General features: G+C 31.8%; 1 protein-coding gene across 1 annotated transcript in view; it reads right to left on the minus strand.

Annotated features, from left to right (window-relative positions):
* Window positions 1-14,366, minus strand: part of LOC128984697 (chaoptin) — a 39,205-nt gene extending 24,839 nt beyond the window's left edge. Inside the window, 1 exon segment of the mRNA XM_054404037.1 lies at window positions 14,253-14,366. Within this exon segment, the coding sequence (XP_054260012.1) occupies window positions 14,253-14,366 (114 nt within the window).
* Window positions 14,367-14,888: the final 522 nt, after the last annotated feature.

Here is a 14,888-nt window from a genome sequence, read left to right on the forward strand (position 1 = left end):
CATTTTATGATTTTGAAATTGTTGAGTGTCCCCCCAAAAGGGGGGATTTGGGGGGCAACTCAAATATTTTAAATGTCAATCACCTTCATGTGAAAACTAGAGATTTCTATCCAAAATGGTAGCCCGTCAAATGTTGTGGAAAATCAATTGTAAAATTGGTTGGTAATGGTAATATTGGCTACCATTTTGGATAGAGAAGAGATAGAGAACTTCAGTTTTCACCACTCTTTAAGTTTTTGTAAACACTGCAAAACGAAGTGTCACTAAATGGGGATTTACATTTAAAAGTTTTGAGTGCCACCCAAAAAGGGGAATTTGGGGGCAAATAAAAATTTTTCAATGTAAACCCCTATCAAGTGACACCTTATTTTGAAGTTTTTACAAAAAACTAAAGAATGGTAAAAACCAGAGTTCACTATCTCTTCTCTATCCAAAATGGTAGCCAATATTACCATTATGACCCAATTTTACAATTGATTTTCCAAAACATTTGATGGGCTACAATTTTGGATAGAGAAGAGATAGCGACCTCTAGTTTTCACCATTCTTTAAGTTTTTGTAAACCCTTAAAAATGAATTGTCACTTGCAGGGGGTTTACATTTAAAATATTTGAGTTGCCCCCCAAATCCCCCATTTTGGGGGGACACTCAAAAATGTCAAAATCATAAAATGAAACTTTCTGCTAAGATTGCACGACCACCAAAAGGGTATCTCTGTATATTTACTTGGAAAAATATTAGATGGGAGGGGTCTTGACTTTTTGTTCACCCTGTGTGTGTCTTCTACTCCATTGCAGGTTATTTAATTATAAATTCTAGTATTTTAATATCATTTTATTTTTTTAGGGGTCATGAAACTAAGTTGTAAGATAATTAAAATTGAAGAGAACATGTAAAGTTATGTAAATCAAGAAAAGTAAATTTTAAAACTAAGATTTGAGCGAAGCAAAATAATGATAAAAAATTAATTTTTAAACCGTAGGAAATAAATGTGTCACGCTTTTATTTGCAATTGAATAAATTATGTTTTAAGATTCTTGAAGATTTGATTACTTCTAATTAACTACAGAACCAATTTGATTTAATATTGGTAGAGCCAAATATTTACATTTGTATTTGCTATTAATGTGTTAATTTAAAAACGATTGTATTCCTTCTTTAATTAGTTAGAAAAATTGGAATAGAATGTACCAAAAACACGTCATACTCAAAAAAATTTAAACACACCTAAATTAAAATAAATTTATTTTGATATACTTCAAACATTTATAATACTAAAGTAGATAATTATTTTAAATATGAACCATCCTATAAAATCTTTATAACAGGTAAAAAAAAAATTCAAAAAATGATCGAGTCGAACCATGTGTGTTAAAATCTATCATAATAAATACTTTCTATAGATATAAACTACATTTATTAAACATTCATGTACACGAATATCTACAATTAAGTAATATTTCCCCTTATCTTTATATTCCACGAACTTAATTTGTAAACGATATTTGAAAATTTATTATTAACTACTAATTCAGATTTAAAAATTTGGTTATAATATTCTATTACAGTAACTGGTTTAAAAGAATTCAGTCGATTTTTGTCTGTAGACCTTACTTTCTCTGTATTATTCGATTATGAAACAAATCAAATGTACAACTCTTAAAAACAGTGGTATTTCAAACAAAATGTGTGTTTTTGCCTTAAATGAATTAAATAATATAAATAAACAATTGTTTGAAAGGTAAATTGTTCCTTTAGTCCATTTTATCCTTCAATATAATTGATCAGATTTAATTTTGGACTTATTTATCGATTTTATCATGCAATTAGCTATACATGATTAGATGAATGAATTATCATTATTATCATTATCATTTATTACTAGAGAAAATCTATGTTAGATCGCGATCTAAATGTAAGCAATTTTACTATCTAGTCACAAGTAAACTTTACAAAACAATGTGTCTTATCTTGCCAGGTCCCATTATGTAATGTAAACAGACATCTACAACGAGAACGTTAATTAAAGCACTCCAACCTTTGTATGTTCAACATTAGACAGAATGCTCTATCTTGTACGACTCCTCTGTTGTGAATCTTTCAATTAATTACTAAGGTATGTTCTGTGGAACGTCAGTGATTAAATAATGGGAATGTTTTGATAATACATCTATTAAAAAAGTGCAAATAAATTTAGTAGTTGACTTACCTGAATTAAATTGTTACTGTTTATGTAGTATAGTCTGAAAAAAACATATTTGTATTACATTAATGTAATTAAAATCACAAAAGGTATACTTAAAATATGAATCAATAAAATAATCAAAAGGTGACATGTAGCCTGGAGAACTCAATTAACAAATTAGTCATGTACGTGGAATGAAATGCATACACGCTTTGTCAAACAAGATTGTAAAGCTGTTTGTACCGATATGTGGATATTTAAAATGTATTAGTGATAATTCATGTAACCAAGCATGCAGTAATCATTAAAAACTAAATAAATCATGTGATCTAATGTCACCACGTAACTGAATTGAATAAACTGTGACCAATTAGGCCAGAATTGGTTTATAAGTAGAAAATTAGAAAGCTTAAAACTTACAAGCTAACTCTAAATGATTATTTAAAAAAAGCTTATTATAAGATGAAAACAAAACTATGTTTGTGGTCTCTTATCCACACAGACCTTGTTTTCTATATTAAAATCCGAATAATCGCAATTCTACCAAATATTGTCGTAATTAGCATTAAACGTATTCAAACAGCTGCAGTTATTTCCTCAAGTTCCAACAGCACATGTTAATTAGACAACTCAAAGCGCTCTTTGTTTAATTTGCATTGACATGTGGTATTTAATTAGGACTAAAGTTTCTAAAGCAGCCTTTGTGCGTTGTAATTTTTGTCTTAGTTAGGAAATTATAATTAATAAGTTGCAGTCATTAGAACAATTCTGTAACTAAACGAATAATTTATAATAACACTTTTATACAGGGTGAATAAAAAGTCAAGACCCCCCCCCCTCTAATATTTTCCCAAGTAAATATACAGAGATATCCTTTTGGTGGTCGAGCAATCTTAGCAGGAAGTTTCATTTTATCATTTTTAAATTTTTGAGTGTCCCCCCAAAAGGGGGGATTAGGGGGGCAACTCAAATATTTTAAATGTAAACCCCATTCAAGTGACACCTCATTTTGAAGTGTTTACAAAAACTTAAAGAATGGTGAAAACAAGAGGTCGCTATCTATTCTCTATCTAAAATAGTAGCCCGTCAAATGTTGTGGAAAATCAATGGTAAAATTGTTAATATTGGCTGTCATTTTGGATAGAGAAGAGATAGCGAGCTCTGGTTTTCACCATTCTTTAAGTTTGTTTAAACACTATAAAATGAGGTGTCACTTGATAGGGGTTTTATTGAAACATTTTTAGTAATCCCCCGAATCCCCCCTTTTGGGGGACACTCAAAAATTTTAAATGTAAATCCCCTTCAAGTGACACCTCATTTTGAAGTGTTTACAAAAACTTAAAGAATGGTGGAAACCAGAGCTCGCTATCTCTTCTCTATCAAAAATGGCAGCCAATATTAACAATTTTACCGTTGATTTTCCACAACATTTGACGGGCTACCATTTTGGATAGAGAATAAATAGCGACCTCTAGTTTTCACCATTCTTTAAGTTTTTGTAAACACTTCAAAATGATGTGTCACTTGAAGGGGGTTTACATTTAAAATATTTGAGTTGCCCCCCTAATCCCCCCTTTTGGGGGGACACTCAAAAATTTAAAAATGATAAAATGAAACTTCCTGCTTAGATTTCTCGACCACCAAAAGAATATCTCTGTATATTTACTTGGAAAAATATTAGAGGGGGGGTCTTGACTTTTTATTCACCCTGTATGTAAAATCAGTAGAGCACTGCATTTCTAACTGAAACTACATATTTTGTTTGATAAAGTGACAATACAAAGGTTTTTGCTCTTGGATATTAAAACTGCTTGCAACACTAATTGGCTTTTTTCCATGGTTGAATTATCAATCTGGCAAATAATTTCAAGTAATTTTCAAAGCGTTAATCAATTAACCTGCAACGAAACGAAAAATGCCTTATTCTGAAACTTCTCAAAGCAAAGCGCGCCTTAAGCAAAGCCTTATGAGACACTTATGTGATTTATATCACTTAAGCAGGATTGCTGTTGGAGACTTAAACCTTGCTAATTGGTTGTAAGTCTCAACTCAAATGTGTGCAACATGCATGGCAGTTAGTTAGTAAGAAAATAATGTGTTGTCTTGTTATTTCCAAAATTTTAAAAGTTTGTGTAAGATAATATAAAATTCTAATAAATGCTGCAAGTAAAGAATGTGTTTATTATTCAACAAGAGTCATCATCACCACAACAACAAACTAAATTATAAAACATATGTTAAATGCAAAAGCATATGAATGACACTACAGTTTGGTACATTGAACTATTGATTACTTGAACTAGTTCATTATAGATTCATGTGTAATCAATATTAACTGTAAATTTCTTACAATTTATAATTTTATGGTGGAATGGCCTCTGGATCGTCTGAATTAACTATATAGTGGTTTAAATTACCTTGTACAAAGGACTCGTACCTAACTACAAAGGATCGTTTTGACAGTAACAAGGTAATTTAAACCACTATATTTATAATTTTGTAATACGACATTTTTAAGATCAATGTAAAAACATTACATTAACAACAAATTACATGTACATATTCAAACATTAACAAATTTTCCACTTAAGAACCGCCATTTTTATATTAATAGAAATAGTAAAATTCTTTTGACACCAATATGTTTGTACTAAAAAGAGCTTTAACATTATGTAGTAATGTCATATGCTTGTATTTGACAATAACAAGGTTTAAACTAGTGGACCTCTGATTTACGGATATCCTGTTGTTAAATAGTTTTTGTTATAGTATGTTATTTTAAGCTGAATGCAAATTTAGTATTCATTAGAACAATAATATTCAGTCTAATTTATTATAAATATTGGTCAGCTAGTTTATTGGTGTTACCAAATAAATGTAATAAAAAAGAACCTGTAATAAAAAAGAAGAAGAATGTAATCATTTATTCATCAGATTGTATTTAAATTACCTAACACCTGTAATAAAAAGATATTTGAAATATTTTAATGTCATTCCGAAAGGTTGGTTTCGTAAGGAAAAATAATTTAACTTCATAATTGTGGCACTAACTGTTTGACCAAAATCAACATTTGACACTTTGCGAGATTCACCCAGTTTTTACTCTTTAAGCTGTATAAGAATTTACTATCATCAGAATGTAATTAACCAGCTTAACAACTGAAATTCGAAAAGCAACTTGTAATATTTTACCATACAAATGTCGTATATAATCATGGCTCAACGCAGAGTAATGAAGCTGCTTGAGGTTTCATTGGAGTTAATTAAACAAGTCATATCACCTTAGTCTAACATATGAGAATTGCCAAAAAGGTAAAGCAATCTGTAAATTGTGCCTTTATTGTTGTTGGTTGAACTAAATACAGCGAGATATAACTATTTAAATACAATCTAGAAGTAATAGTTGTTCAATTTTTTTTATTTATCATATTTTTAGGTTATAATGACTTGTACGGTATGTATGGTAAATTAATGTTTTTTACATAGTGTGGTCGCAAGGAGGTAAAATTCCTAATTTTAAATCGTCGCCGTTTTTGCCAGGTTGAATTCTTTATGTCAAGTTCGTGGCATTGTGTTTTCCTAATTCAACCCTAATGTTCCTAATTTAAATACACTGCTAAAATATTTAATCTTTCCTAGTTTAAAGGATTTATGAGAATTCCCTTTTAGTGGTTTTCACTAGATAAGCTACATTTTGCAATAAATCGTGGATAACAAGATAATTGTGTTCTTAGCAATACTTAGGTATCAGAATCCTAGTAGAATTAAGACTAAAATTTTTCCTGGGTAATGGAGTGTAAAATTGATCTGGGTCAAGATTTTCAATTTCTTTGAGCTTTGGTGTTCCTTCTCCATTATATTCCATGGATATTTTAAATTATTTCTATAACACTCCTAACAATGCATTATTATCGGATACACCTATTGGTGATCCTAATGGTTTAAGAAAGAATACAAAAAGAAAAAAAATAACTAAATAAATCTACTTGTATAAATTTTACTGAAATTAATGAAAAACATTGTCAATTAAAAAGACTAACTTAATCTAAGATACTAGGCCTACTTAGATAGTAAAATAAGGTATAAAACAATTGTATCCTTGTGTCTTAGACTCTTTGGGACCATTGGTGTTTAAGAAGTTTTACTTTTAATTTTAAGTTTTAAGGGAGTGAATTCTTTACTTTTTTTTAACACAGTTTTACCATTATTTCTAGATTGGACAGCATCAAATTTGAATTACTGCAACTTAATGGCGAATATTACACAAATGTCATTTTCTAGAATAAATTAATTTCAAATATCCAGGAAATTCATTGTTTAATAATTAGACCATATGGAGTCTTGGCCAGTCAGTTAACCTAAACTGAGATAACTAAGATAGTACTTAGATTGTAAAATAAGATTTAAAACTATTGTATCCTTGTGTATTAGATCGGTTGGGACCAATGGTGTTTAAGAATTTTTACTTTCATTTTTAAGATTTAAGGGAGTGAGTTCTTTTAAACACAGTTTTACCATTATTTTTAGATTGGACAGCATCAATTTTTGAATTAACGTACCTTAAGCACACAAATAGTCACCCCCTAGTTGCCCTAGTGTCCTAGTTGTAGTCTGTCGGTTGTGTACCGTAGTACACAAATGTAATTTTCTAGTATTGCATTGTTTACTTATAAGACCATATGGAATTCCAATACGTACTCCTTAATATATTGGTAAATGAAGCTTTTCTAACAATGAAAGTGATTTTGCGATCGCTTTTGAATGACTCTATTGCGAGTAAATAATTGCGATCCTACAAATAATTGTTCAAGTCTGAAGTAAATTTGAGCTTTTAATATGTTTAAGTAAGTCTTTATATTTTGCTATTAATTTAACCAGGTATTTATTTAAATTTTATTTTTTAACTTTTTGTTCAAAGAAGATTATATTATTTTTAGTAAAATGTTTAATGTCGGAATGAAAACGTTTTAACTCAAATCACAGATGAATGTTATTGCATTTATTTACTATTTCTAATTGAAGTAATATTTGGACCAAGCAATTGCATTAATATGGTAGAGCATTAACAACGCCATTCAATTTTCAAAGAGGCTAATACTCCAGTCTTAGAATTTCTTTTAAACCTACTACTTTATTTCAAAAATAAAATCCACTATTGAACGTTCTAACATACGCCTTAACGTTTTAACCATTCCTGATATTTCATAGTAGTGCAAATTTGAAAACTAAGAAAGTTATAACAAAAGAGAAATTAAAATTACTAGAGATATTTTTACGAGACAACTTTAAAGAACTGTTTAGTTAACAAACAAAAGACATATTTTATTTTACGATTGTTCTTTGTTGTTCACACCAATTACTTAAGGATATACGTAACAACTTCATAACTGAAACTGTTCCATACAAAATAATTGATGAGGAACTTATTGTTGAGAGCCTTATTAAAACTTTATAAACTTTGTCATAACATTTCATGCTTTATTGGACTTAATAATACTCCTTTGGTCCTTGTAGATTATAGAATTAACTCATGCAACAGCTTTTTATTTTAATCATGTATATAATTTGACTCAACTGTTATAGCGGTAATTTTAAAATTAATGTTTCACATCCTTGATCAAATGATTTTGATGTAAGGCACTGAATAAAATTGACTTTAATAAAAAAATATGTACAAGTCAATATAATTATTTTGATGTCTCAATTTGTAGGACTATTATAAATATTTGACATAGATGTTACTAAAAAATCATCACCTTTTAAATGTAATCGATGATATTAAATAAATTTGTACCTAAAATTGTATTTTAAAACAAATGTATCTCAACCATAACCAATATTAAATTGACATTTTTTGTTTGTACTATTAAACTATTTCAAAGATACTATTTAAAAAAAATTCGTGATTATTAAAAGTCTTGGGTTGAGCTAATAGCTTAAAGCTGCGTAATACGAAATTGCAAATTATAATTACTTAATTTAGTTGTAGTCAAATAAACCAGTATATTTAAGATTATATAAGTTAATTATTTATTATATAAACCGGTATCAGTGTAGGTAGGCATTAGGAAATAAAATGTAACAATGTTGCCTGTAGGGAAATGCGTTATGGGATTATGTTGTCCATCCGTATATGTACCCAAGCTTGAGGGTTGTAAAACCCTCTCAACAACTAATTTACTGACAGACTAATTATCTATTCATACTGTATATATGGTTTATAAAATAATTATTAATTGTGAGATGTTAATTATACTATAGCTATTAAGTTTGTGCGTTCTTGAACTTTGTGAGCTAAATATAGTGTGTAAATTAAGTATTGAAAGAAATCTGTATTTTTATAACAAAAATAGACAGAAATATTTTGTTTGTGGCATCGATTTCTAATAAACGATCCGCAATTCTTTATACATCAGTAACTTATTTTTTTTTAATAGCAACAACTATTGAATGAAGCCTCATTTCGAAAAGTTTGTTAAAACAAAAAAAAAAACGATGACACAAACCCGAGGTGGATATCTCACCCCTAGCCAAAATGGCAGGTATTCCAGAGCTTTATTTACGTGAAAAAGCACCAAATTCACAAATATGGAAATCATTCTGTATTTTTTAAAAAGAAATACAGTGGATAGAAATATTCTGTTTCTAGCATTTATTGTTAACAAATAGTCCACAATTTCTCATATCAAAAATATTTTTACCCTCTTAACAGGGTAGGGGGTTGGGGTGACATTTTTTCAAATAACAACCCCTATTAAGTGATCCCCTCATTTAAAGGGTTTGTCAAGACATAAGCAATGGTGCAAACCTAAAGTCGATATGTCACCCCTATGTGAAATAATGTATTAAAATTTGGAAAAATACATTTTATAATAATTATAGGAATTCATAAGTAGAAGTGGTTATAGCTGAAATAAGAATTTTGAATGTTATAAATAATTTAAGTAGCTCTGGTTAGCAACTTCGAAATGCAAATGCACAATGTAGATTAAGAGGGGTTTGTTGAACAAAGATAGGTGAATACGAACCGAGCACCATGTCTTAATCCCCTATAGGGGTGTATTTGTCAGTTGGATCCGTGTATTTGTCCCTTAGGAGGAATATCTCAGCCTGTGACAGGTGGACACTATACAAGACAAAATATACGCGTTTCTTTTTCAAAGACTTTGAGCTACAGATTACCCTATGGATTTGGTATTCAATGCTTCAAAAAATTGTAACATTGTTTGCCATTTGAAAATACAAAAGTACAAAAAGAACCTCGTGTTTTCTCTATGGAGAAAAAGAAGAGCTACTTGGCCCGCAACGAATGATTGAAACTTCCGATTTCGATGCAGTATATCAAAAGAATTCGTGACTAATTGGAAATCACTGGTAGGATGTTAGTTTCTACGGAAAAAGTTATGTCATCAGAAAAATGACGTTATGCACGAAATTTACTTGGTACCCATATGAAAAATAATACACATTTTCTTAACGCAGATTTTTATGGACACGTTTATTACTGGGAATTCAAACTACTACTACTGTACTAGTGTACATGTTCAAAAAACTGTAAATTTCAGTCTTTATTTTAATAGCACCAAATAACCATTAACTACCAGTACCTAATTTTCTGCATAACCTCTCTGTCACAATTTTACAATTAACATATCTTCTTCTCATTTTAAATTTCTGACAACAGCTGGAGTTTCATAACAATGTTTGTTTCCCATGTTAATCTTATCAAGAAATAAGAAACTTTATAGGGCCCCAGGGCCTCACTCTCTAATTATTTACCTAAAAAGAAAGTTTCCTGTACAACTTCACGTTACGCTCTTTCCAATGACACCAAAAACATGTCAATCGGTTCAGTAGTTTCGGAGGAGTAATTGTCATAAAAAACCTGCTTGCGTATTAAAAAAGTATATATAGATTGTAGCTATTTTTATGGGATGTAACTAAAAGTTATTGTGCTTGATAAAACAAAATTGCTCTAGCAACCAATATTTTTTAATAATAAAAAGTTTATAGTTTTTATACTCATTGCATTGCAGTGTTCTACATTTAATATACGCTATAAATGTAAAAGTACTATATCTTTTGATGTGAAAGGGATACTACAGCTTTATTGGAAGATTACACGTGTAGCAGTAGCACAATTAATACAGAAGAAGCATTCCGAAAACACGAGCAAACGCAAAGCTGAATTAAGAATCATTCAGCAGCTTTGTGTGGAATAAAATCAGGAGTTCTGCTGAAAATATCTCACGTAAATTTTGCTACTTCATTCATAAAATTATAGGAAATAAAAACAACCATCTTATTGCGAATAGTTATTTCCCGAGTAATTTAAAATCAAAGGTTTACAAGGTATTTAAAATGATGCAGTTAATGTGTTGAATCTTCTGGAAAACCTGAGACTTTTAACTTTAAATATAATCAATTGTTTACACAGCCATTTTGTTTTCACAGCTACAAATATCATGGATCGATATTTTTTCAATGATATCACATTGAACAGAATTTGCCTACATATTTCAACGAAAACTTACACAATCCATTTAAACATCTTTTTCTCTAGCCATAAGGAATGGATTTAGCTTATCTTAATTCTGAACATGCCCTATTTACCTAGTTACTAACCTATTTCGTAAATACCAAAGTAAATATAGAGTAATGTAAAAAATACTAAAATGACAAAATATTTTGTAAATTCTGTTCAACCTCATCCCTTTACAGACAGGGCCACAATATTGATAACCTGAACAATGGCGTGAGGTTAATTGTGGACAACTAACAAGACATGCGATGTCTGACCAGTGATCTGTTTGTCTCGCTTGTTTGAATCCAGATACAATCTTTAGTCCAGTGCAATTAGCTCAAAAATGGCAAAATTTGGGAAATTCAAAAAAAAGTTGAAACCTGTTGGAAATCATTTATTAAGGTCTCCTGAACCCACAGAAGAAAGTCCCAGAAAATCCCATGGGGACTTTTCCGCCATTTTGAAAAATAAATCGGCCATGTTGGATTTATGCAAGCGTTTACGGAAATGGGTGTTACTAGTAAACTAATTGACTTAAAAACCTCCTGTTTGCATAAAAATGTCTTGTAAACTCCAGGCTAGATATTAAATATTAAAATACCCCCGCCACAGCAAAGCTGCAGACTAAGCGAATTTCCATTAGCCTGAATTTTTTTTAAATTAAATCTATTTGAATAGCATTAGGTTTAACGAGTACCTAAGTTTGCTGTTACAGGTAGCCTAATAAAATGTGTTTTTAGTAAAATATTAGTAGATTAATATAAAATAGATAAATTTCCATGTTCAATCAACATATTTTCATAAACCAGCAAACTACAAAATTTTACAATATTCTCCATAATAATAACAACGAAAATTGGTATTTGTTCCGTATAGGTGCCTCCAAACGAATTGTTAATTTTGATATCTTACTTTATAGTTTTTTACTTCCTGAATCCAAATATACCATTATTTTTCACCGCTGATAAATATTTCTCAAGATATCGCCGTAAAAACATGCTTAACATTACAATAAACAAGATAGGATGGATAACATTTCAAGTGATTCTGTAGTCAAATAACTTAATGTTCTCTATAATAGGAATTTCGTCACATTATGGAGATATAGATGGACTGGTGGACTAATTACTTGTAGTTCTTATTTAGGCATGTCAGGGTGGTAGGTCGTGCTGTATGTGAATTGGTAACTGCATTAAGTATTTTGAAGTTAGGTTAGATTAGGAAGGTAAAGTTTAGGTTATAATGTATCGAGTTGTTAGTTTATGTTGCCTGCAGACTGTTTTTGTAAAATTAAAATCCTGAGAAAAACACTTCAAATCACTTTTTCAAAAATGCTTGCATTTTTGAAATAGTAATTTGAAGTGTTTTTTCTGGATTTTAATTTTACAAAATTAGTCTGCAGGTAGCATAAACTAACAACTTGATACATTATAACCTAAACTTTAACTTACCTAATCTAACCTACCTTCAAAGGACTTAATGCAGTCACCAATTCACATAAAGCACGACCTATCACCCTGACATACCTTTTCTGACATCAAAAGGAGTTTGCTTACACATTCTAGAGGTTTGGTTAGGTTAGGTTATGTTAGAATAGCACCATTTTAGTATGTAATTTCTAAACGGCGAAATATAAATCAATAAATCATTAATAAGGATAAAATACCCATAGTACATTCCAATTTTAAATGGCATCCATCCTACCTTGTTTATTGTAATGTTGTAGGCCTATATTATTACGGCGATATCTTGAGAAATATTCATCAGCTGTGAAAAATAATGGTATATTTGGATTCAGGAGGTAAAAAACTATAAAGTAAGATATCAGAATTAAAAATTCGTTTGGAGGCACCTATACGGAATAATTACCCGAAAATTTTAAATTTGCAGTTTTTTTTAATTTTCTTCATAACCATTAACCATACAAAAACATTTTGGGATACTGAATTGTTTGTTTTTTGTACGCCATTTAAATGTCCTAGAGAGAAATTAGGAAATTTTGTGTTTTGACGGTCAAAAATTTTAAAAACAAATTTCTATTACATAAAACCCCCCCGTAAAACTTATTTATTTTGACATATTGTAACTAATAATTAGCATTTTTCACCAAGTATCCTTTTGCTTTGCTGTTATAAGGAAAACTTTTCATACAAATTGTAGAGAATAAAATCTTCTTTCAAATACACTAAAAGGGTTTACCTAACTATTTTAACCATCCTACTCAAGAACCAATAGAAGCATTCGATACATTTTCGCTCCGACGCTTGACGGCCCGGCCGTTTTCGTCACGTTTCCCTTAAAGCTCCAAAGTTTTGTTTGAACGTTGTGGATATAGTAGACTGGATCATTCACTAGTTAATATTATCACTAGATTAACAGGTTAAGTTTATCTTCAGTAACTGGTAGTGTATTACCGCACCAAAATCCTGCACAGTGTCCGCACATATGAGAATAAGATAACGAGCTTCTTCGGCACAAACAATACTTCTCGCAATTGCCTTTGTAGTTGCAGAATATAAGATTAAGTAGATTTTGATGAGCAGGTTGTTGAAGAGTTGTTACAGGTATTAGACTAGCACTTAGTTTCCAGCCCCAGTCCTTAGCGGGGAGATTAACACCTTTCCACAGCTGAATTTGATGATAAGCCCTCAGGGTGTATTGGAGGGCTGCTGTTTTGGTTGGGGGAATAGAGGCGAGGTCGAAATTTGCACTAAGTCTCTGCTTTGCTATCGTTTTTATGTACATGCGGTGCCTTGCAATGTTAAGGTCAGTTACTTCTCTACTAACACCATATATTTTGGCTATACTGACGGATTCCTGAAGTCCTGCATTGTTTTGGAGCTTCTTCTACGCGGTTTTTTTCCTTTGCTGAATATGGCATAGGTTGTATCGCAACCTGCGTGAATGCGTGTAGCAGGAAAAGAAAATATTGTAACTCACCTAAACCTTCTTGCAGTTTCCTAATATTAAAAATGCGGTGAGGTTTGTTTCCTTTGGCAGGAATGAGCATGAATACGTTGCATCGAGTGAGAGTAATCAACAATACAAGAAGGTCTCTTTCTTGTCCCACTAGTACCAAAGTCTTTGTTGGGGAAATACAGAGCTGTTGAAACAATGAGAGTGTCTGCGTTAGGCCCAATTCACACCGAACGGACGTCGGGCGGAGACGTGGCACGGACGAGGCACAGACGTGGCAGTGACGTGGCGTGTTCAATGCACACCAAAGGGACGGTAAAGGGACGGTACAGTGGCGAGACAACCTGTATGTAGACTAGAAGCTTGGGGTTTTGCTTATATCTATTAATGTCAATGGTGTTAGTTAATTTCTGTCAACTTAATTAGTACAAACAAGGGAATTGTTCTACTTCCTCACAAAATTTGATATTAAATCCAATGTCGTCTCGCATAGTGAAGAAACAACTCACAATCCACACACAAAAACAACTCTACACAACAAGGTTGGTAAGTACAAGCACACTATACACAAGAAGGTTGGTAAGTACAGTACATATTTGCAGTCCGAACAACGGGCGCGCTACGGACATGCCACTTCCGATACGCCACGAGGGACGCCGAAGCGACGTGGCGGTGGCGGGCGGCCCCTCCCGCCACCGCCACGTCGCTTCGGCGTCCCTCGTGGCGTATCGGAAGTGGCATGTCCGTAGCGCGCCCGTTGTTCGGACTGCAAATATGTACTGTACTTACCAACCTTCTTGTGTATAGTGTGCTTGTACTTACCAACCTTGTTGTGTAGAGTTGTTTTTGTGTGTGGATTGTGAGTTGTTTCTTCACTATGCGAGACGACATTGGATTTAATATCAAATTTTGTGAGGAAGTAGAACAATTCCCTTGTTTGTACTAATTAAGTTGACAGAAATTAACTAACACCATTGACATTAATAGATATAAGCAAAACCCCAAGCTTCTAGTCTACATACAGGTTGTCTCGCCACTGTACCGTCCCTTTACCGTCCCTTTGGTGTGCATTGAACACGCCACGTCACTGCCACGTCTGTGCCTCGTCCGTGCCACGTCTCCGCCCGACGTCCGTTCGGTGTGAATTGGGCCTTAGATGTAGCTTGTGAAACCTGGCATCCCACGTTTGTGAGGTGTACAGTTAATAGTGCAATAAATCTTGATTTGTTAGTGGGGTTAGCAGGGAACTCTTTTTGAAATGTT

Source organism: Macrosteles quadrilineatus, unplaced genomic scaffold (genome assembly GCF_028750875.1).
Source record: "Macrosteles quadrilineatus isolate MER2022 unplaced genomic scaffold, UCM_ALF_1.0 Scaffold_2__2_contigs__length_208266976, whole genome shotgun sequence".
In the NCBI taxonomy this organism is placed as follows: Eukaryota; Metazoa; Arthropoda; class Insecta; order Hemiptera; family Cicadellidae; genus Macrosteles; species Macrosteles quadrilineatus.